General features: G+C 32.9%; 1 protein-coding gene across 4 annotated transcripts in view; it reads left to right on the forward strand.

The window, feature by feature from the left end:
• Positions 1-24,012, forward strand: part of LOC149065606 (twitchin-like) — an 834,903-nt gene that overhangs the window by 452,116 nt on the left and 358,775 nt on the right. For all 4 annotated transcript variants that reach the window (XM_089253452.1, XM_089253454.1, XM_089253453.1 and 1 more), the window contains 6 exons: positions 2,100-2,222; positions 7,178-7,477; positions 10,123-10,404; positions 11,421-11,611; positions 17,220-17,334; positions 23,182-23,317. In XM_089253452.1, coding sequence (XP_089109578.1) covers positions 2,100-2,222; positions 7,178-7,477; positions 10,123-10,404; positions 11,421-11,611; positions 17,220-17,334; positions 23,182-23,317 — 1,147 coding nt within the window. The remainder of the gene's footprint in view (positions 1-2,099; positions 2,223-7,177; positions 7,478-10,122; positions 10,405-11,420; positions 11,612-17,219; positions 17,335-23,181; positions 23,318-24,012) is intronic.

Below are 24,012 nucleotides of genomic sequence, written 5' to 3' on the forward strand. Positions count from 1 at the left end.
TTTCCATCTGGCAGGAACACATTACCAGTGTATGATCAAAAAGTGACAGTTGAGTTTTGAAGTTGTGTTCGAATGTTCAGCATATGGAACTCATTGTGTGGAATAAATGTAAATCCTGCACCAGAATCCACTTTGAGTCTTACCTCTCGACCTTCAATGTTGATCGTGATGAAATATTTGTTGATATCCTTCAGTCGTTTGTAGTGTTGAAACATGTCGATGATTTGTTGCACACCATAACTACAAAAAGCTTCAGCATTGGACACATGATTGGTTGATTTGAATTCTGATGGATATTCACTCTGTTCATCTAGCAGTGTCTTAGCAGTGTCTTAATGCATACTTTTCTGAGGTGACAGATTTTCTTACAGGCACTGCACTTGAGAGATTTTGGATTCATTTTGCAATCATTTACAATGTGATTATTGTGACTACAATGAATGCAAAGATTTTGTATACCCAATTTTACAAAGTCTATTCTGGAACTGGATTTGGAATGGTGGTGGTTCTTACTTCTTGGATAAGAGACAGCTGTGTTTCGTGAGTTACTTGAGCAATGTTTTGCTGGTCTAGATTTCACAACTTTGTTGACTTCATCAAAAGTTGCACTTGTTGATTTTTTTTAAAGTTTGTGACAGTCAATTTTTGATGCTTCAAGAGCTATTGCTCTCTCCAAAATGTCATCAAATTCAAGAATTTCAGATTGTAAAAGTTGCTCACGTATTGAGTTGTCCCGAATTCTACGGACAAACTGCACACATAGGAATATATTCGATACAGATGTTTTGCATTGGCAAGGTGACACGAACTCGCAGTTGATAGTATCCCATCGCAGAGTTGCTACATAATCCGCGATTGTTCGATTTTCTGTCTGATAGGTAAACAAAAATTGGTGTTGTGCCAATACTATGTTTTTCTTTGGACACAGATGGATTTGAATGCTTCGATCAGTTCATCATATATGTGAGCTCGTTCGGTAGGCGTGGCAAAGCCAATGCTGCTAAAGTATTATAATTAGAGACACACCTACAGAGTTCAGAAATATTTGAGCACACAATTCTTTGTTGGATGACACGTTTTTAAGAAAATTTTTGAAGCATTGAATATACATTATGAAAGATTCTTCATTTGGATTGAAAGTATTGAATGTTTGAATTAAAGCTAGTTGCTTTAACTGCGTCTGGGTCGATAAAAATGTCCGAATTCCTATTGTTGAGTTTGAAATGTGCAAAAAAATTTGTTGAATTTTCAGGATCTATCTTTGTTCGATAACAAAGTGAAAGCGACTTACCGGAGTTTCTGTATCTTGTTGCCAATTATTTTATCCGAGGTGAGACTAATTCAAGACATGTGATGTTAATATATACCATTTATTAATGAAAACATAACAAGAACTAACTGGATTAATAAATAATGTATACAATATAGACAAAGACATAACGCAGCAACCAGCAATGTAACCAGGAATTGATACAGGACATAAACACATAAACTGGATGAGCTTGGCTACTGTTTTTACATCTTGTTGCCAGATACAACAGACAGTGAATCTTATTTTTATATTTAGTTTTTTTTTCTCAGATTTCTGTTGTCCTTTCCTTTCATTTTGTGTTTCTGCATTTAAAATTGGTACCCATATTTATTATGGTCAAAGGCAATACAAATTCCTATTGTGGCCACGAATTCATATTTGTATTGCCTTTGATGTTTTTTTTTAATTTAATAATCAAAATTTGTTCTAGTTTTTAATAATTTTAATTACTTCCAAGCTGGTGCATTAGAAAATCTGGTAATATCATTTATCTCAGTTATAGAATGATTGATCTTTCCTATGCCAATAACTCACTATATGCATGATGATAACTTTTTTCTTATTTCATTCATAGCACAAATGGGAGGTACTACATAGCTGGCAACTATTAATCCACGAAAAATCTAGAAATATTGAATGCACTTTAGCTTCTAATTTATTAGAACTTCATAATCATCATTCTCATTCACTGACTAAGATACATGTTAATTGATATTCACGGCTTCTAGAGAGATACATATATAATGTTTTGTTCATTTTTATATTACTTTTCTAACGTTTAATTTAGGTATGGATGTAACAGGACTGACACCAAATAAGAAGTTCAAGTTCCGTGTTCGAGCTTTGAACAAAGAAGGGGAATCCGAACCTTTAGAGACAAAGGAAGGAATAATAGCCAAAAATCCCTTTGGTAATTATTAATAGTTTAAAAATAAGTTAATATACTCAATTGATTTAATGTGAATGAATAAAAAGATGTTTGTGTAAAATTTAGTAAATGTGATTTAGTTTTACTGGAATGATAAAAATTGAAGACCTTTATTTCAGTCTTGATTAACATTTTCCTGCTGAAGAATTTAATAATTAAAAAGTTTTACCTACTAGATAATAAGATCTTTTCCTGCATATAATCATCTGGGAGATGGGAAATATCTGCAGATGCTAATTTTACTACAAAAAAATTCAGTGCATAACGACGTATAATCTGTGAAAATTTTATTCATTAATAGTGAAATCTTTTTGAGGAATGGAATGGTTGTTTGTCACGTTTTCGTAAAATTTTTTTTATTTTTCTACTCACATATAAATGCAATCTTTAAATATTTGAAAAAATATTCTCCTCACAAATAGGGGATATAAAATATTTATTTCTATTCCAACCTCTCAGAGAAAAAAAAGCTGCAGATGAGATGCTGCGGTATATAATCCGCACTAAGAAATTCTGTTGTTTTTTTTAAATAATATAATCTTTATATTATATGCTGGAAAATATGCATTTTTTTGTGGGCATAATTCTGTTTAATAACTGAAAAAATGAGAATGAGGGTGTTGAAATCTTAGTCAACCCAACCAATCAAATAACCATTTAAAAATACTTTTTTCATGAGTCAGACGAGAGTGAAAAAGAAAGATTGGGGCAGAAATATATTCTATTCAGCCCATGGTATACTATATCAATTACATTTCTTGAGTATTATCATCATAAATGCAACATAAACATTAAATTTTCAGCTCTAGTATAAAAGATATCATTTTGATGCATTAAACGCTTTCTTTTGTTTTATGTATCAGTCAAAAAATGCTGTATTTTCTTAAATAGTAAATAAAACATTGTAATTTCTTTGTGCAGATTATCTGCAACTTATATCAGCAGGGTTTTTTTTTTGAGAGGTAAGGAATGGAAATAAATATTTGAAAAACTAAATTGTAAAAAAATATTTTTTTATAGATTTGTAGATGGCATATAGATTGCGAGTAAAAAAAATTGTATTTTTCTCCAAATATGTGAAAAAATACCTATTTTATTCCTTATATTTCATTATGAATAAATGAAATTTTCACATACAGATTATTTCCTATTATAATCTATAAAATGAAACTTTTTCTCAAAGTAGTGAAATTCGTATATATGGATATTATGCCCATGGATTATATGCACAAAATTATGATTTTCTTTCAATTATTTTTGTATAACTATTCAAGATTTGTTGGTAAAATTTATAATTTGTTTTGATTTTAGAGCTTTAAAATTTCTGCATCCAGAACATTTCTGAATCCTCAGTATTACTCACATCAAACAGGCCTCACACAAATGAACTAATACCTCCTCAGTGTAGCAAGGGTTGTACTTAGCCCAGCTTCTGCACTTGTGATGTATGTTGAGCTGGACCTCTCTACTTAAGGCAGAGACACTTTTTACTGATTTGTGTAGTGCTGAATCACCATACTCTCAAAAGCAGATATTGGTTTAATAGAAAGACTAATCAACTTGATACTAGTGATAAAATCTAATGTGCTAAAATTTGCAAATTTGAGCAATTCAACTTTTTCTTGTTATTTTCTTCTTAAAATTATGTTGTGATAAATTTTTATTATACTTTTGAATTATTAGCAATTTAATATTCATGAAGCTTTTAAAAACCATGCATAAACATCGTGCTTGAAAATAAGTTCTGAATGAAATAATTTCAGTGGAGATCAAGTTGTTTTGTTTTTTTCATTTTTCTATATATAACAGCTTTTATATAATGACTAAACTGGAAGAATGGGAAATTCATGCACTCCCATTTTTAATTGCACCTTATATGAAAATGAATAAATGAAGCCCAAAATATAAATTTGACATTCAAAATACTTATTTTATTTTTACTTTTTAAATTACTGGTAAGATATCCATGCTTGACTATTATTATTTTTTGAATGACGATTTTGATCATTGATTCATTATGAAATTTTTTTTGAAAAATATAATACCCTGGTGAAATAAATTAAGAGAATTTGCATATTTTATTGAATTTCATGAAAAGAACTGAACTGAATGTAAAACCACTGCTTCTAGACAAAAATGCAAATCTTGTACGTCAAATACGTAAACGTACACGTGTGTGTAGGCGGAGCCAGTAGAGAAACAGGTTGTGCCCGAGTGGTATGGTGGTAAGATGCTCGTCTACCATCGTGAAAGTTGTTGTCAAGGTCCCGGGTTCGAACCCAAGGGAGGATATCGATAAGATATTTTCCCTAACGAACCCGAGGCGACCACCAATAGACAGCGCCTTCGCTTCCAGCCAATCTCACTAATGGCAGTAAATTGCAATATATAGTGATATGGCCAGAGTTGGTGTTTGGTTAAGTAGTAGAGAAACAGGCTTTATAAGTGCGCGCAAGATAAGGCGCATTTCGTTCGCTAGCACACTTCTGCGAATTTCTTGGTGTTCTTTTGCAGTAATCGATTAATTTCAAATTGTAACAGTAAAAATGAGTAACCACCAACGTTCAGATGATGGAATGAGGTTGAGAATTGTGGGGAGGCTAGAAGCAGGCCAATCTCAAGTCCAGATTTGTAGAGAGTTCAATTTAACGCCCAGCGTCGTGTGTAACTTATGGAAACAGTTCCAGGATACCGGATCCATCGAGAGAAAGCCTGGGCAAGGTCATCCAAGAGCCACGACGGCCAGAGAAGATCGCCATTTGTCGATTATAGCGAGGCGTAACAGGAGTGCTACAGCTTCTCAGCTTTCTCGTGACTTGTATGCAGCCACAGGAACCCGTGTATCAAGGGTGACTGTTTCCAAAAGACTTCATGAGAGAGGGTTGTTTGCAAGAAGACCTGCCGTTTGCGACCCGCTCACTTCTACGGACAGGAGAATCCGTTTATCATGGTGCGGAGAGCATAGAGATTGGAGTATGTATCAATGGGCGACCGTTCTCTTCACTGATGAGTCCTGGTTCAGCCTAAGCACCGATTCTCGCCGTACGTTCATATGGAGAGAACCAGGGACCCGCTACCTACCCTCCAATGTCCGCGAAATCGACCATTATGGCGGAGGAGGTTTAATGGTCTGGGCAGGCATCATGTTGGATGGTCGCACACCTCTCCATGTCTTTGAAAGAGGCACTGTGACTAGTGTGAGGTATAGGGATGAGGTCTTGGAGCCCTATGTTCGCCTTTTCAGGGGTGAAAAGGCGGGGCTTTTCGGGCCTTTCCGGGAACCATCCAGGGAATGAAAACAGCTTTGCTGAATGAGTGGGACCAATTGCCACAGGAAATGATAAACTGCCTTATTTCAAGTATGAAATCACGCTGCGAGACTTGTATATCTGTAAGAGGAGAGCAGTTGGCCCTGAGTTCATTTTAATGGACGATAACGCGAGGCCACATAGAGCTCTTCTGCTCGACGATTTTCTAGAGAGTGAGGATATTCGCGCCGGATGGATTAGCCAGCCAGATCTCCAGACCTTAACCCTATAGAGCATGTCTGGGACTCTCTGGGGAGGGCAATTGCAACTCGCAACCCCGCTCCGGGAACCATCCAGGGAATGAAAACAGCTTTGCTGAATGAGTGGGACCAATTGCCACAGGAAATGATAAACTGCCTTATTTCAAGTATGAAATCACGCTGCGAGACTTGTATATCTGTAAGAGGGGACCATGCCCCCTATAAACCCATCTATTAACCCATTTTTTTGTTTATTCTGCAACTGCTGTTTCATACCTTCCGACTCCAACGAGTGTTACGCACGATCATGCGTGTTTATTACAATTATTGAATGGTTATTTGTTTTGTATTGTATCAATGTATGTACATATCAAATTTCATTAAAATCGGTACAGTAGTTCTAGAGATAATCGACCAAGTCTGCAAATTCTCTTAATTTCTTACACCAGTGTATTAAAACAGTATTTTAATAGAACCTCTCTAACCTAGACTTCTTGGGACATCCTCAATGATTCCAAATTAGGGAATTTTCTGGATTTAATTTAATTTTGTTTATTTCATATTTATAGCAGTAATATACCTCTTTGAGCACTTTGATTCATAATTTCCTTTGAAAGAAAATTAACAGAGCAATATATATACTCATAATAATAGATAATTTAATTTTAAAACCATAATCTATCATTTCCATGCAGAATTGATATCAGTTATGCAAAAATAAATAAATCCCCTTTAAAGTTTATTCATTATTGTTTTTGGTATTGCTCAGATCTGAAAAAAACTGAAAAATATATATGTATACCTATATATTTTTTGTTTTTTGAAGATTGTAAATGGTAGATTTTCAGATTCCAAATTCGTCACACAACATTCTGCAATTTAGATTTTAAAGAAGTTCATCTTTCTCACATATACTTAAAGCAGTTGGTTTTCATTTGTGTCTTGTGCCTGCCACATCACTTGATATTTTCGGCATCCTTGGAAATTCACTTAGATAATCACAAAAAATAGAATGCTGGACAAATACTAAAGCACTAAAGTTAACTGTACAGTGTGGAGAAATAAAATGGAGAGAGAAAAGTTCTTTTGATCAAAGCTATTTTTCATATTCATTGAGACACACTGGTGCCATGATTATTTCCACTTTTGCAGAAGCCAGAAAATCAGTGGACACTAACAATTTATTGGAGAGGAAAAGAAAATCATTGCTGAGATTTAATAGGAAAAGACAAAATATAATTTAGGTAAAAAAAGAACATCTTAGTCCCCCGGTTGAAAAAAAATTCCCCACAGAAGTGCCCAGATTTGAAAGATTCTACTGTATTTACATTGTTTATCTATCACTAATGTTTCAGAAATTTATCCGATCTTAAGACAAAACAGTACTCTATTACTACAGTTGTTGCTATACCTATAAATATTATTACAGATGAGCCAGGAAAACCTGGATCTTTAGAAGTGACTGATTGGGATAAAGACCATGTTGATCTGAAATGGAAAGCACCAGAGAATGATGGAGGCTCACCAATAAGTAGCTATATTGTGGAAGTAAAAGACAAATATGGAAACTGGGAAAAAGCCATTGAAGTTCCTGCTGATCAAACAATGGCAACTGTTTCTGATCTGGTACCAGGTCAAAGTTATGAATTCAGAGTGAAAGCTGTTAATAAAGCGGGTCCTAGTGAACCAAGTGATGCTACATTACCAGTGATAGCTAAACCAAGGCGATGTAAGATACCATTGATTTTTTTTTTATATTTAAAATATGATACAAAAGAATTTATTCATTTCTTATTCTTTCTTCGAACTTGTGTGACCGATCTTCTTTCTTTCTATGACCATGTAAGTAATTCTTTAGGCAAAAGCAAAAATGTGGGCATTCCATCTTGATTTCCAAAAAGCATTTGATTTGGGGTCTAACATGAAATGGGTATAACATCTGGTTTTTCTTGAAGCATTTACATGAGATTGGGGGCAACTTGGTGAATTTGATAGAATCTTAGTTGCGTGATAGGTGACAGCGGGTTATAGTGAATGAGAAATTTTCTTATTAGACAGGTGTCACAAGTGCAGTACCTCAAATAAGTGTCCTTGATCCTATAATCTCTTCACTTTTTATAGACAAACTGAATCAGGATATTGATGGGACTGTTAGCAAATTCGCAAATGACATGAAGCTAATTGGGGTTGTTGGGAAGCCAAGCAATAGGGAGAGGTTCCAGATGAATGTGAATATGATTGCATCATGGGTTTGAACAACCCACACTTGACTTATGAGTAGAATGGTATAGTTATTCCTGTTCTAATGAGGATCACTGATTTGGGTAGTTTCATTGAAAGTGAGTTAGGTTTTCTGAAAATTGTTCCACTACAAATGTTCCGATAGAATGCTCTTATCCAAGTGCAGCTTATACATCTTACTGCCTATTTGCAGGAAATTTTGTTGATGAATTCTAGTTAGGTAATTTTTTTTACTTATTAAGAGAATAGTGATTTGATGTTGAATAAAGAAAAACACCCATGAGTGTTACTCATGAACAAGCTAAGTGATTTTGTATTCATCAGTGTCATTCAAAAAACAATCAGTCACACCATAAATTTGGGGTTAAACAAATTTATACAAATACAAAGGCTGCAACAGGCAAAATGTCAAGCGAGGTGGCTGAAAAAAAGATGCCCATAAAAAATATGAATGTGAAATATATTTAAAGTACATGAACCGAAAAATAAAAGCTATAATGGAAAGAAAGCTAAAAATTATGATAAAATATAATACACTACCTATAAAAAAACTATGGTTGTCTAATGGATAGCTTCTAGATTTCATCATCATCATCATCAATAACAACCATTTTCAATCCACTGCTGGATGAAGGTCTCCTCTAAATTTTTCCATTCTGCTCTGTCTGATGCTTTAGCTATCCAGTTGACTCCAGCCACTTTCCGGATCTCCGTGACAAGATTGTGGGATAAAGGACACTTTCTTGAGGGACTCAACTTGTGACACCTGTCCGACCAGAAAATTTTCCATTCACTGTAAACCGCTGTCACCTATCATGCAACCAGGATTCTATCAAATTCAAAAAGTTGTCCCCAGTCTCATGTAAACGCTTCAGGATAGGCCGATGTTAGACCCCAATCAACCACAATGCAGGTAAAACAGTTTATCTGTATTTAACCATGTTTTTTCCCTACTTTCATCTGTTTTTCAAATTTGAATATCTCAGTGAATATTGCACTTAGAAACATTTTTTTATTTGCATCGAGAGAGGAAGGGCGGGGGCAACAACTTTCTAATTGGGTTTTTGAGCACAGGATGTCTGTATAAAACATTAGCATTTTTGTTTTAATAACTATACAACTCCTTGTAACATGAATGACATATCTGATGACTACACGTTCTTTGTATACTTTTTTTAATTAGAAGTATGCCTCTAGGATCAATGTTTGAAAGTAAAATACCATACGCTCTGTTACCTATGTACACTGTATATTAGTCACTTTCTTACGCTTCAGGGAGGAACTCCTATGTCCTCCCCCTCTATCTATGGTCTCGATATCAAGTGCTTAAAATACTAATTTTGATCAGCTATGTTAAACACCATTTGCAAATATTCAAACTACACTGATTATGATGAATGCCAGATTGGACAACCCAAGAGCCTTATAAATTCTCAGTTATATTACAAAATGTTTATTTTAATGTGATAAAAAGGCACATCAGCATCTGAAATATGCATCTTTCAAAAAATTTTCATGATGACCTCATAATTACTCCAGTTATTTCAGTTTGAAGAATGATTCAAAATATAGTGAAACTCCCATATTATAATAAGATCTGTAACAATAATCTACTATTTATAGCAACATTATTCTTTAGTCTAAGAGATTTCATATTATGAAGGATTTATTGTCATTTAATCTGGTCTTTTGAAGCAGTTGTATGGTTTCTACTGCATCTACATAAAGAGTTTCCTGCTCTTATCAGGATTTACATTTACCCTGGAAAGAGAATGCTCCCAAATGATTCCTTTTTTTCTTAACTTTGTGCATCAAGTTTGTCTTTCTGATGTATAAATTTTCAAAACTTTTAATTAATTTGAAAAACCCATAATTGTTTTGTATTTGGGGAGTTATTAAAAGTATTACCATGCTGATTAAAATTTTATTACTGTGTTAAGTGTAATTTTTTTTTAAATACTTTTAGTTCCTGTTAATTATGTAATTATTGATTGCAATTGAATATTTTATGTGAATTTTTTTTTCATGTAGACGAATAAATGATACCGCACTCTGTTTGGAAATATGCTTCTCAAAAATACTCATTTAATCCCTTTGAAAATTTCTATTTATTAACTTTGAATTTATTTATAGTGGCTCCAAAGATTGATAAGTCAACTCTTCACAAAATACGTGTCAAAGCTGGTCAAACGTTTTACTTCGAAGCTAATGTAATTGGTGAACCTCCTCCCACTCTAGTCTGGAACTTGCGAGGGAAAGCACTCGAACCAGGTGATAGAATTAAAATCACATCAGAAGATTATTACACCAAAGTTACTGTGAGACAGGGAAAAAGAGATGACAATGGTACTTACACTCTTACTGCTATCAATGAGTTTGGGAAAGATGAAGCTGAAGTTGAAGCTGTTGTCCATGGTAGGTCCATAATATTCCGAATCATTTTAAGGTAAAACAAATAGCAAATCATGCAAAGATAAATTCTGTTTAAAATAAATAAATAAAATAAATTCTGTTGCATTATTTTCTACATAAAAATTTTAAGTACTCAGTAGACGAAATGTTGGATGTGTGATATGCATCAATGGGGTTTCTCTTACAGTAATCAAAATTATAAGCAGCTGATCAGGTTGCTGATCATGTATTTGTGCTTACAAGACATGTGTTTCAATTGTAATGCTGCAAATAATCATGAAATTGAAAGGAAGTTAGCTACATGATTCTTGTGATGCATTAAATAAATTATAGAAAAGCAGGACACAACAAGGTAGCTGGAGGTAATATATTACTGCCTCTATTTCTACTGTCATGTGTTGCAACCCAGTGGAAATATTTTTAATTGCAACAACAAAATGGTCTTCACCCATGGAAGTAATTTTGATTTAGTTTTCATGTTGTTTATTTCATAAGTTGTTTTAAATAATGTTTAGAAGCTCTATTTCTTTGATTTTATAGGGTTTTAAATACAAGTAAAATTCATTTTCCTCTTTCCATCATAAACAGGTGAAAGTTGGAGTATGAAGGGGCAAGATCCCTCTCTTTTCACTGAAAAAATGTATTAGCAGCATCGTCAAAGGGGGGGGGGTGAAAATGGGCTATTTTGCCCTCCCTCATTTAAAGAGTCTATATTTGCTCCACACTAAATGTAGTCAATTATACTATAGATTGATAGAATCTGTAAGGTCATTCAACTGAACTCTTTACCATGACATAGCGAAATGATTCAAATGACATAGAAGTTTGAAAAATATAAAAAACTTAATTTGATGTTTTTATTTTCATATGTATCAATTACTATGTAGATCAACTTTGATAAAAAAAAATTACAGGAAATAAACAAAATTTGTGCATTTAAAAAATTGTAGTTTGCATTCATAAATTTTCCAAGCAATGATAAATCAAAATTGACTAATGTTTATATTAATAATTTATAGACAAGCCTACTCCACCTTGTGGACCCTTGAAAATCACAGATGTTCATTCTGAAGGTTGTGCGTTATCATGGAATCCACCCACCGATGATGGAGGTATTCCCATCGATCATTATTTTGTGGAAAAAATGGATTCTAAAACTGGTGTTTGGACCCCAGTAGGAGAAACAATTGGGCCTGACACATCAATGAAAGTAAGAATAATTAAATTTCTCATTTACATTGGCATCTTTTGTTTTTGGAAAATTTTTCTTTTAGTTCAATCTCAATACATAACATTTCAAAAGCACAAAACTTGATTATCTAAATGCATGCTAGGCAATACTCATCAATTATTACTCATGCAGTATGCTAAACTTTATCAAATTATTTAAAAAAAAACTTAACACTTAACTATAGTTGATTTTTTATGAAAGTAAAATTTTCAAAATTTTTATAATTTTCTTTTTAATTGTGTTATAAAAAAACCATGGATAACCTTGGAAAAGTGAATTAGGTTAGTTTTGAAAAGAAGTTATATCTCAGAAAATGAATAACTAATATATCTTATGATTTGACATGAATATTAAGAAAATAATTACACAAAATATTTTTTTTGCTACTAATTCTTACTCAACTGATCTTATATATTATGGATATGATGATTTCTAGTGGTACAAAAACTACATTTTGGTGAATTAGTTAATTTTAAGGTAAAATAATGTAAATCAAACTTTGGAATACAAATGTTTATAAAAATCATAAAAACTCATACCAATGTATTCAATCTTCTAAATTTCTGCAATGCTAAATGAATTATATAATCATCTCTGACTTCTCCCCTTTTAATGCATTTAGGGGAGGGATAACTTTCATATTCTATTAGTGTACAGACTCTCTTTAGACTCCCAAAAATATGGTAACCCTAATCCAAACACTAAAACTTTCAATAGTTGGTCAAGATTCAGATCTGTGTTCAAGGTTTAGTAACCTCATTAAATTGATTGATTTTCATTCCCTTGTAATCCAATATGCTTGTATTTTATTGCATTGGAAATATCTGAAGAGAGAGCCTCTTTATTCTTTGACTCCTACTAAAGAAAACCAATGCTAATAAAGAAAGAGGTAGTATTCAACATTTTTAAGTTCAAAATGTAAAGATCAGAACACCATATAACTGTTTTGAGGCTAATATATATCCTTCTTCAGTGGAAAAACAATTAAGGAAGAAGAAATAGTCCATGCTATAGCAGACCATTTTCTACTTCTTTCATTTTTTCCATTTGTCTTTCATTCACACTTGAAAGTAGGAAAACAAAACAACAGTACTGTTGTTATTCTGGTACATTATTTCTGGTCAGAAAAAATGGTCTCTAACATATAAAATTACTTATATAGCCCTCATTAAGAGCCAAAGATAGATACTAGATCAGTTGAAGCACACAGGCATTTTGGCATGTCTGTGTAATGTTGAAAGGGAGATTGAAGGGTGAATTTAGCACCCTCTTTGGCATATCCGTGTAATGTTGAAAGGGAGATTAAAGGGTGAATTTAGCTCCACCCAGAACATCAGACTTGCCTGCTATCATCTATTTGTGAACTTTCCACTTTTGCCGATAGTTTAATTGTTACTGTAACTATTCAAGGGGAAGACAAGGATGAATATGGGATAAAATATCTGTGCAACATAAAGCAGTTCTGAAATTTAAAAAAAATGATAAAGTTGTGAAGGACAAGTAAAAATTGAATATTTTCTGTTTGAAATTTTTCATCCTGTTCTAAACTGAAAAAAATCTTTATTTCTTACACAGCATGAAAGAGAGTTTTTAGCTATTATACATGTTATACCACTACAGTGCAGTAACTCTTTTCATCTTAAAAATAGTAAAACTACTTTCCAACGTCATGAGATAGAGCGATTATGTCAGACTATGGGAAGGAAAAAAGTCATATTGAAGTATATAGTGGGAAAAAATCACTCTGTTGTGGGAAGGAATGCATCCGGTGGGATGCATGAAAAAATATTTTTGTGTCCTTTTCTGAAATTTCGATTATTTGATGCCACTGATGCACTGTGGCATCATTAGGGAGAACTTTTGAACATTAGGGAGATGACAAAATGATGTGCATGAAGATAAGGAAGATTAGGTTGCAACATATTTTAGCAACATTTTTTGCCTATAACTACATCAGGCAACAGGATATTCAGTATTTTAAAAATTCATATCTTTCATACAAAAATCTGCAGTTTCAAGAAATTTCGTAGCTAGAAAAAGTAAAACATCAATGTTGGAGAAAAGAATTAAGGTATACTTCAACAAAACTCATTCTTTTTCTGGATACACACCACAGAATTGTTTTTCCAGTGTTTCAGTTGATGATAATTTTAGAATGATTCTTAACCCCTTTATGATCTTTGGACTACTGCATCCAATGGAATAAATTCAAACAAGTTCCATGTGTTTTTTTCCCTTTCTCTTCACCATTGCGGTGTAACCCTTTCAATTGAGGTTGCTTTTTCTTTCCTTCCTTTATTTCTATACTCCTGTTAATGATTTTTTTCACACATATAATGTATCTTTCTACTATATTCATGTAAGAGTGAAAGAGTAGGTTGAGGGTGAAAAGAGACATGAAAAAAAAAATCTCTCTTTATCTACCTCATCTATTATCCTTTTTATATATTTTTCCCTTTCCCCCCTCTTTTTTCTAACCTGTGGTTACCATAGGACGTGGTTACCAGATTTATCCCCAATTTGTCAAATAGAGATAATCCAAATTTGTTGCCAAATGCTTGTACGTGAAGTGGTTAATAAGCAACCAGTTCTTCGTTAAATATCTGCAGCTAATGTCAAAGAAAGAAATGTTGTGAATAAAAGTTTTACCCATTCTGTTTCAAGAAAATCAAGGAATAATTTAAATTCTTCTCTGGTTATTGCATGTTACATTATTTATACAGCATAAAGTGACATTTTTTACTTCTAAATTAACACCCATGCCCACCCATTCATTGGCGTGCGCAAAGGACTCAAGCAGAGATTATAGTGTTATTTTGCAGGAAAAAATGTGAAAGCCCCCCCCCCCGAGAAGAAAAAAATTGAAATCCTCCCACTTGAGAAAATTCTGCGTATGCCTATGCACCCATTAATAAAAAACTTTAGTATGCAATGAACAAAATTAGCTGTTAACAATATATTTAACATCAGCCTACTCGACAAAGTTTAGGACCCTATTTTTTATGTGATTTAGAGGGTCAAAATAGCTGATGACTAGAGTGAATACCTACAAAAAGTGTTTATGGAAAATTGATACTAACACCTTTATTATTCTAAATGAGATTGATTGTTAAAAAGATGCAAAAAATTGCAAGTTGTACAAAGTTAAAATAGAATGATGTAACATTTTGTTTGGAACAGGATTGTATCATTACCATATTCCAAACTATCACTGTATTAATGACAAATCATATATAGCTGCTATATTGTGATTAAAAAATTAATGACAACTATTGATGATGCAGTATATTTGAAGATTAATATGGAAGTTAAACTAATATTACAATTTGGCAAATGTTTTGGATATCCCGGGAAATACGGAAGAGTTTTTCACCAGAGATGTGGCCAGGTCACCATGGGCGGAGATACGGGGGTGTGGGGGCATTGCTCCCCCCAGCATCAAAGGTGAAGTCAACTGATCTAATGTATATATGTGTATATGAATTGACATCATCATCATCATGCCCCCAGTAATTATGACTATGCCCCCCCAGACTTCCAAGTCTATCTTGCCTATGTAGGTCATTGTCCCCAACAAGGGTGGGGCTCACAGGGCTGCAGCCCTGGGGGCCCGGGATGATTCTCATCATCTTTTTCCATGCTATAAATTCATCACAAAGGGGCTTATGAAGGTTTTATCTGAGGGCTGCAAAAATTCCCAGCCTAGGGGCTCTGCTGTAGGATGTGGGGCCATGGGCCAGGTTATTTAATTTATTGCAGTTTTGTTTTGAAAAACTACTCAAGTCTCAGCAAGTATAGTGGTGCTACCTTTATAAACAGAGACAAACGGGACTTTGCTACACAGGAACATGCATGCACATCCACATTTTGAGGTGTCATAGTCTTGTTACCCTATACAGACCTTACTTCTCTCTTTTTTTTTTTTTTTTCAAACCGAGCACAACTCAGGTCTATCGCCATAGGCAATTTACTGCCTAGTGAGTTGTGCCGGCAGTGTACCTAACAGTCTGAGTGCGTATCTAGTGTGGTGTATGATTTTTCAGTGCTGCCATCTATATCTCAGAAGTGAAGTGAGTGATGTGTAGTGACTGAATATTTGTACTGTTTGTAGGACTGTTGCTCTCTGCGGCGAGACTTTTAACAGGGAGATCGGCTTGCATTTGCACCTCAAAGTTGGGACGGGTCCCCGCGATGCGAGCTTTGTATAGTGGCTTTTGTAAAAAAAATTGGTAAATATACTCATGTTGTTATGAAGGGCTTTGATGACATGCAATTGTCGAAAACAATATACAGCCATTCCCAAAATTACGAACAGGATCCATTCCCAGAATTGTCCCTGGATATCAAGGGTTTGCAAAGCCAAAATCACGCCAGTTTGGCACAAATTTGCAAATTAGGGATCAGAATCAGGGGAATCGTGTTCAAAATTGAATATTCATCTCAAAAGGAAAAAAAATGAGGTTGAAGAAGAAAAGTTTATTCTTATAAATATGATGCAGATTTTGTTACTAAGTTTTGTACTGTATTTTAATGGCTCTTTCAGAAATAAAATAAAGTTGTTCAATCAGATCTGGACAGTATATCTTCTTTTTTTAATCAATCTGTTTATAATATATTTTGTCTTCCTGGATCTTTCTCTTTTTATCTGAAAAATTTGCTACATTTCATCCATTTTTTTCAATCATCTGAAAGCATTCATTCTATAAGCCATTTTGTCAAAGAAAATGTTTCCAAGCTGACAGATCTGTGGTTCTCCTCCTTCCTTTATTTTCAGATACTTCAGCACAGCTTCAAACACTATCTAAGTTTATTCTTTCTTGCTAGCTCCAATGAATTGGACTATGGTCCCATTCTCTGCTTCTAAATTATGTCATATTCACTTTTCTAAAAATTCACATTTTTTCCTCGTCTTCAAAATTCAGATTCTTTAAAAAATTGATTTCCAGATATTTTCATGCACTGTTTGATCACTTTGTCTCAATAAAGCTTTACATATCTTCGAGTAACCATAATCCTGCAGAGGAGAATATGCTGAGGAGGGTGTCTAGGTTTGGTTAAAATGGTTTTGGCTGATAATTTTTTGCTCAACTGAGATACATGAAATCAATAGGGCTTTCTGGATATTATACCGAGTTGAACAGGATAAATTCCCAGTGGAGAGAAATGACACTTTTTTCCTATTCACCCCAGTATAATATCCAGAAATCCTATTGATTTCATAAAATGTTTTTGTCAAATATCACTGAAGTCACAATCTAGGATTCTCTAATATTGCTAAATATTTTGGTTCATGGTTCATAACTCAAAAAATCTGTAAGTATAAAATTTTTGGGTTGGAAGTAGATGTATTTCATTTTTGCTTATAAAACCCCACACATAATTGCAAATGTATTATAAATGCCATTCAATTTTTTAACAAAAAAAATTAGCTTCAAATTTTATTTGTAAATTTAGGATTTTGTTGCATTCATTATTATTAAACACTTTGAATTTTATTAATAATAAAATAGATAATAGTGATATATCAGTATCCTGTTAATTCCTTGTAATTCATCTTAATTATTCACTCATTATTCACTTTTAACAGGTAAAAGGACTACAACCAGGACATAGCTATAAATTTAGGGTAAGAGCTGTTAACCGCCAAGGTGAATCTCAACCTTTAGAAGCTGATAAGACTATAGTTGCTCGAAATCCCTTTGGTGAGATTTTGAAATTTTTTCAAAGTTTTTAAAGTATGTTTTCATGATAAAATACATAACAGTGCATGCCAAATTTTTTGAGATGCCTGACTATAAAATTCTAAAATTTAAACTTTAGAATATTCAAATGTTTTCAAAATTTTCTTTTTTCCCTTTTCAAATGAATTTTGTTCAATTCAACAATATATATACAGAGTTCCTAGGAAAGTCCCTTCTATTTGGAATAATTTAAAAAACTAGAAAACCTATGCAACATGAGTGGAGATACAGGGAAGTCATGGGGGCAATTTTGCCCAGCATCAATAATAGGGACACATCCACAACTGATTTTATATATGTATATGAAGTATTAAAAATTAAATATCCAAAAAATTAAAAGTTTTCAACTGTGAAACAAAAACAATTTTAGAAATAAAAATTAGAAGTTAGAGTATAGGGCCTATGGCGAACTGTATAGATTTAACAAGAAAATATAGTAAGTGAAAAAATTAGAGTAAAGACAAACAAAGAAAGGGAGTTAATGGAATAATGAGGAGGTCTTTCTCAAGGAGGAAATCCCCACATTGCTCTAAATACAAAAACGTTTCTGAGGATGGTAAGCCGAAAATGGGCATATTTCACCATCCGTTCCCTCGATGTTTTTGCATGACAAGCGATGCTGCTTGGTTGTCAGAAAAGATAAGCTGCTGAGGGTTGTGGAAAAGTGCTGCTTACTATTTTTGCTACATAAATTCCAATCAATTAATTACTCTTTTTCATTGTCATTAGAGTTATTTTTTCTAACCTTTTACAAGTATGGTATTCAACTTTAAAATGTTCTCAATCTGAAAAAAAGAAATTAATTTAAAAGCAATTTTTTTAATGTTTCAAACTCCTGTTCATGCAAATTACAGTGATTTCTCAGTGACAAATTGTTTTGGCTAATAAATACTTTTCAATGGTTTTTCTGGCTGGCAAAAATTATTGTTGATATTACATGCGCTAACATAAACAGCTGCGTTGTGAGCCAAATTTTAGAGCTAATCATCATAAGAATTACTGTCACTCAAGCCTGAATAACTCATATCCATGTCGAATACTTTTTCCAGATGTACCTCCATATCTTTTCCTGAAGGTTTTGGAACCATTTTATGTAAAATGATAGCATCAAACTGAGTTTGGACATTTCAGGAACTTATCTTCTCCATTTGCATGTATCAGACACAGAAATGAGCTGACCGAATCAAAAATAGATGGGGACACCTGCTAACTCCACTGAGTTGTGTCAACACCAGCTTTACTATACTAAAGCTGGTGTTGGTTGTGTACATTAGTGTACAATAAAAAGTTCTTCATTATCTCATCTTTCTGTGAATTCTCATTTATCCAATTTGGAAGTTATTAATTTTAGCTTTCAGTCAGTAGTTTTGCACGTATTTTGTTGTCATTTTCATAATGCTCCTTAGTGTTACAAGAAACTTAGCTTATCTTTAAATTTTGGGTTGTACCTGAAAAGTAAGCGATCTCATATTAAGTACCTCAAATTAAGTAATTTTCTATAGAAACCTATGGCCAATTGTATTTCAGCTAAGAAACGTGATTCCTGAACTAATTATCTTCATTAGCACTATCTTCAAGGTATCAATGTAATGGAAGAAACTGAGGTTTACGATGAGGGATGTATCTGTTCTCTTGTATAGGCATCTTAATCATACCTACCATAAGAATGATTGTCCATAACTTGTATATGTTACAGTAAATATGATAAACTGGTGATTATGTATAATCATTGGTTCTAACACATAATCATGAACCATTTTTGTAAGTGTGATTAATTTTGTAAATTTATCCCATTTACCAGTGATTATGTGCAACTTGTATTGGTAAATATGATAAACCATCAATGAATTACTTAAATTTGCATGACATTTTATTTTTGCTAAACTTTATTCTAGGATGATGGATTCAATTGATGATGGTGATTATGTTTACAAATGTGAATAAAACTAACATGCTGTAAATTTTTATCCTTATAACATTCATTTTCATTTAGTTTTGGTGGCAAAATAAGTGTAGTACATCCATAACATATGAGAGATACTGATAAGTGGTTGAATTTGAATTATTTCTGCATGATTTCTTCTATATTTATCATACTTATGAACTTCATTTGGGGAATATGCATAATCACGAGCAAAAATGATAAATTTAGGAAAATTTATCAAACTTACTGACATGATTGGTGATTATGCATAATAACCAGCAATTATGGATAGTCACAGATTATTCCCATTTACCGTAATATATACACATTAAATGCAAATGACTGTTTGAAACAAAACTGAAAAGCTAGTCAAAATTTGAATGAACCAAGTTTCATGACCAACAATTGATAACAAAAAAAATGAATGAAAGAATTACTCACATTATCCCTCAGCATTGATCTCAAATTCAGAGCGACCCTTAGGGGTGTGCAACAGATGTGGTTGCACCGGACCCCACACTCACAGTAGTAGAAGTGAAACATATAAATGTGTAACAAAAAATTTTTCTTTGTAGAAAAATAAGGTGTCAGCTTTAACCGATTTCATTCTGGAATTTTCATCAGTTCTGGGATTATTTCTTTCATCAATTCTGTAATTACTACTTTCATCAATTCTGTAATTACTACTTTCATCAATTCTGTAATTACTACTTTCATCAATTCTGTAATTACTACTTTCATCAATTCTGTAATTACTACTTTCATAAATTCTTAATTTCCATCCATTCTGGAATTTTTTCTCATTAGTTCTGAATTTTCATCAATTCTGAGGTTTTTCTCTCATTCTGAGATTTATTTTTTCATTCATTATGAATTTTGATCGATTCTGAAATTTTTTCTTTCATTAATTTTGAATTTTGATCAATTTAGAACTTTTTCTTTTATTTATTATGAATTTTCATCAATTCTGGGATTTTTTTGTTGACTAATCCTGAATTTTAATTGGTGGGTGTTAGAATTATTTGTCGTATTTAATTCATCAATTTTAAATTGCCATTAGTTTGCATATCATTAGGCCTAATTTTCATTAGTTTTGATAATTTCTTTCATCAGTTTAAAATTTTATTTTGTTCTGAATTTTCATTGATTAGAAATTTTCATTAATTTTTGTGTTAATTTACATTTAATTTTTTAAGCAAATGTTTTTCAGCATTCCTGAAAATTCTGTGATAATGCATTAATCTATGTATATCAATCTTCCTCCCCCCTCTTAAAATATATGAAATCAGAGCTATAAAAGGAGCCGTAAAATTATTTCAACACTTGACCCTGTTTCTGATAAGGGTGGCCCTGCTCAAATTATTCCTATGAGCATTTATTGGTCACACAAAAAATAATAATTTGCTAATTAGTAACATGATGCTTATTCTAAGGACTTATCACAGACATATTCATTTCTTTAAAAACCAGTACTTTCACATGTCTTCATTTGTTGTAATTTTCACTATTATTCAGTAGGAATTCATATGATTGGGATTAACATTTGTTCCACTTTTCTCTTTCTGTCTCAGAAAAGTAAAATTTTTAAATTGTGGGGAATCCCTAATTTTTAACTAAAATCAGATTGTTTGATACCATTATCAATATTATTAATGTATTTTAAATTAATAATAAACAATTAACATCTAACTCAAGGGTCAACTATTTTCTTTTTTAGAATACAATACTCACACAGAGAAAATAATGCATTATTCACACACACATGCCCACATACATGAGGTGTACAAGTCATTTTTCCATGAATTGTTTTAATGTACACCTTCCTAGACATGCCCACCCCAAGGGTGGGGCGGACAGGGCTCCAGCCGTGGTGTCTGAGACAATTCTGGTTATTTTTGGTTGTTTCACTGTATAAATATGCTGTAGAGGGGCATGTGAATAATCTGGTCTGGGAGCCCATAAAAGGCCCCAGACCAGAAGCCTTGCTCCAGGATGTGGGACCATGTTCCTAAACAATTCTGATAATTTTTAGTTTCTTCACTCTATAAATTCACTATAGAGGGGCCCTTGAAAAATCTGGTCTGAGGGCCCTGCTCCAGGATGTGACGCCATGTTACTAGACAAAGATGAGCAAAAGAAAAAAATTTTGAAAAAAAACCACAATTTCATTCACGCACAATAAGGGTTTGTTGTGTTACTTTGTAATTTAAAATGACCACACATACTTTGCTGCATAATGATAGCAGTGACAGAATAGTGTTTGTATTTTTTCCATAGAAACTTCACACATAATGTTATGTCCAAAACATGTCAGGGTAGGGTTGAAAATAGCTCGAAGGTGATTTCAAGCAAAATATGGAAAACTATTGCAGTAGTGGTTTCAAAGTCTCTTAAAAAATATCACTGCAGATGGATTTGTAATCCTCACAACTCACGCTAGCCTCTTAATTGTGTTTTTTGATGGTTTGCGAAAACAGTTTATCTGTCTTTCGTTATTTTGAGAAAGAATAAAATTTTTTTGCTTTTTTACTGAAAATATTTTTTGTATTTATAGAAGAAAAGAAGATAATGTTGTGTTGAGAAAAAATTAACATTAAAGGCAAATACAAATAAAATTTGTAAAATAATCATTTTAGAAATATTCATTGTTATATTGAGCTTTGTTGCAGCAAAGTTGGATTGATGAGCAATTGAAAGATATGAAGAAATAACAAAAGAAATATCAAAAATTTAATTTAAAAGATTTGTTGTTGAACCAGTGCAAGGGTCATCATCAGAAGGGACGAGAGTTTGATAACATGATTTGAACACCAAATAGGCATTTCTGATGGATAGGTATAATAGCACACAAAAACACCAGTCCTTATTACCAGATGTCTGCCTTGTCAAGAACATTTTGTTAGAATATTATGTTGATGGACAAACAATTGATTTATTTATTTCTGTTTTTGGTATCTGGCAACAGATTACTAGTCAAGTATTTTGATTTGGAATTTTGGCAACAGTACAAAAAACGTGGCTGCTCAAGTTTGGACAACAACAGATGTTGTTTCCCATTTTAAGTGTTTAAATCTATATTAAATATGTGTCTTAGTACAATTGAAAATATTCTGGTTATAATTATTTACACTCACACACATCATAAGTAGGATAGGATATATTAATAGATCCAAAATAATAAGACATTTTGAAAAAATAAAATTTTTATCATTATACAAATACAAGGCCACAAAAGGCAAAATGCCCTGAAGTGGCTGAGAAAAAGATGCCCATAACAAATAGGGATGTCATATATTTCTAAAATACAGCAACCCAATTAAAAATGCAATTATAAAAACCATAAAATATTATATCCCAGGTGCTTGGTGAGCAATATCAAAAAATGAACTTGATAAAAATTTTCTGTGTGGGAGTGTGTAGTAAAAGAAGGTCAAGCATATATAAAATTCTCCCCCACCCATTCACTTAGGTAGCTGCTTGAACTGAAAAGTCATAATACTGCATAGTACATAGTACATGCACAGTTAGAAAAAAGGATTAAGAAAATGAATATGAATAAACAAAAGAAGGATGTAGATAAGGTTAGCATCTGGGATATAATGATTTAAAAAAAAAATCTTTATTTGTTTCACTAAAATATTCTTGTAACAGAACTACCTTGCAAGTTGTATGGTAGGTATATCTGAACAAGAGTTGGTGTTTTTGTGTCATTAAGTTAGCCATCCATAAGAAATGTCTACTTTATATTTGAACCATGTATAGAGTTTCCACTGATGACGATCTTTGTATTGATTCAAGAACAAATTTCACATTTTTCTTTTGCTGTGTGTACACATTTTTTTTTTGGTTAACTCTTATTTATTTATACCTATTATTCCTTACAGACCAACCAGGTAAGCCAGGAAATCCTGAGATTGAAGACTATGATAGAGAGTTTGTGAAATTGAAGTGGGCTCCTCCAGAAAGTGATGGTGGTTCACCAATCACAAGTTATATAATTGAAAAGAAAGATAGGCTAAAGTAAGATTATGTGATGTTATTCTATGTTGTGTGGTTATATGCATGTTTGGGCCGTTTTATTTTACATTTTTTTGACATAAGTTCAGTTGAAAAAAATCGGATTTTGTTAATATTATTATTAATCATTCATTTTTCAAGTTATACCATATAACAGAGTGGATATTTTTAACAAGATATTCTTGCTACAGAGATTGGATACAAATATTACTCAATCATGGCCCCCACAAGGGTGATGCTGATGGGGCCCTGGACGATTCTCATCATTTTTGCTTTTTTCACACTATAAATTCACTGCAGAGGGGCCCATGAAAAATCTAGTCTGGGGCTCACCAAACATCCCAGCCTAGGGGCCCTGCTCTAGGATGTGGGGCCCATGTATTTAATACCTGTAATTGATTGTGATTTGATGGTAATCCATACATGAGTCTGTTAATAGATTTAATATTTATATACGAGTATAAAATATTAGAGATGTACTACAGCCCAGAGTGAATATTTCTACACTCCCAGTTATCCATTTCTTTTCTTTTTTTTCTAGCGTATTGAACCATCACCATTAGATGACCTCTTAAAAATATACTTCAATTCAACTTTCAGTGAGGTTGTAGAACTGCATTCAGTGTTTCATATGTTAATTTTTCAGTAGAATATTGCAATGTTGTCTTGTTCCTTTTCCTGCATTGTTTCAAATTTCT

The sequence above is a fragment of the Pholcus phalangioides genome, unplaced genomic scaffold (assembly GCF_987345545.1).
Source record: "Pholcus phalangioides strain wild (caught in Gottingen) unplaced genomic scaffold, Ppha-v1.0 ptg000039l_1, whole genome shotgun sequence".
Classification (NCBI taxonomy): domain Eukaryota; kingdom Metazoa; phylum Arthropoda; class Arachnida; order Araneae; family Pholcidae; genus Pholcus; species Pholcus phalangioides.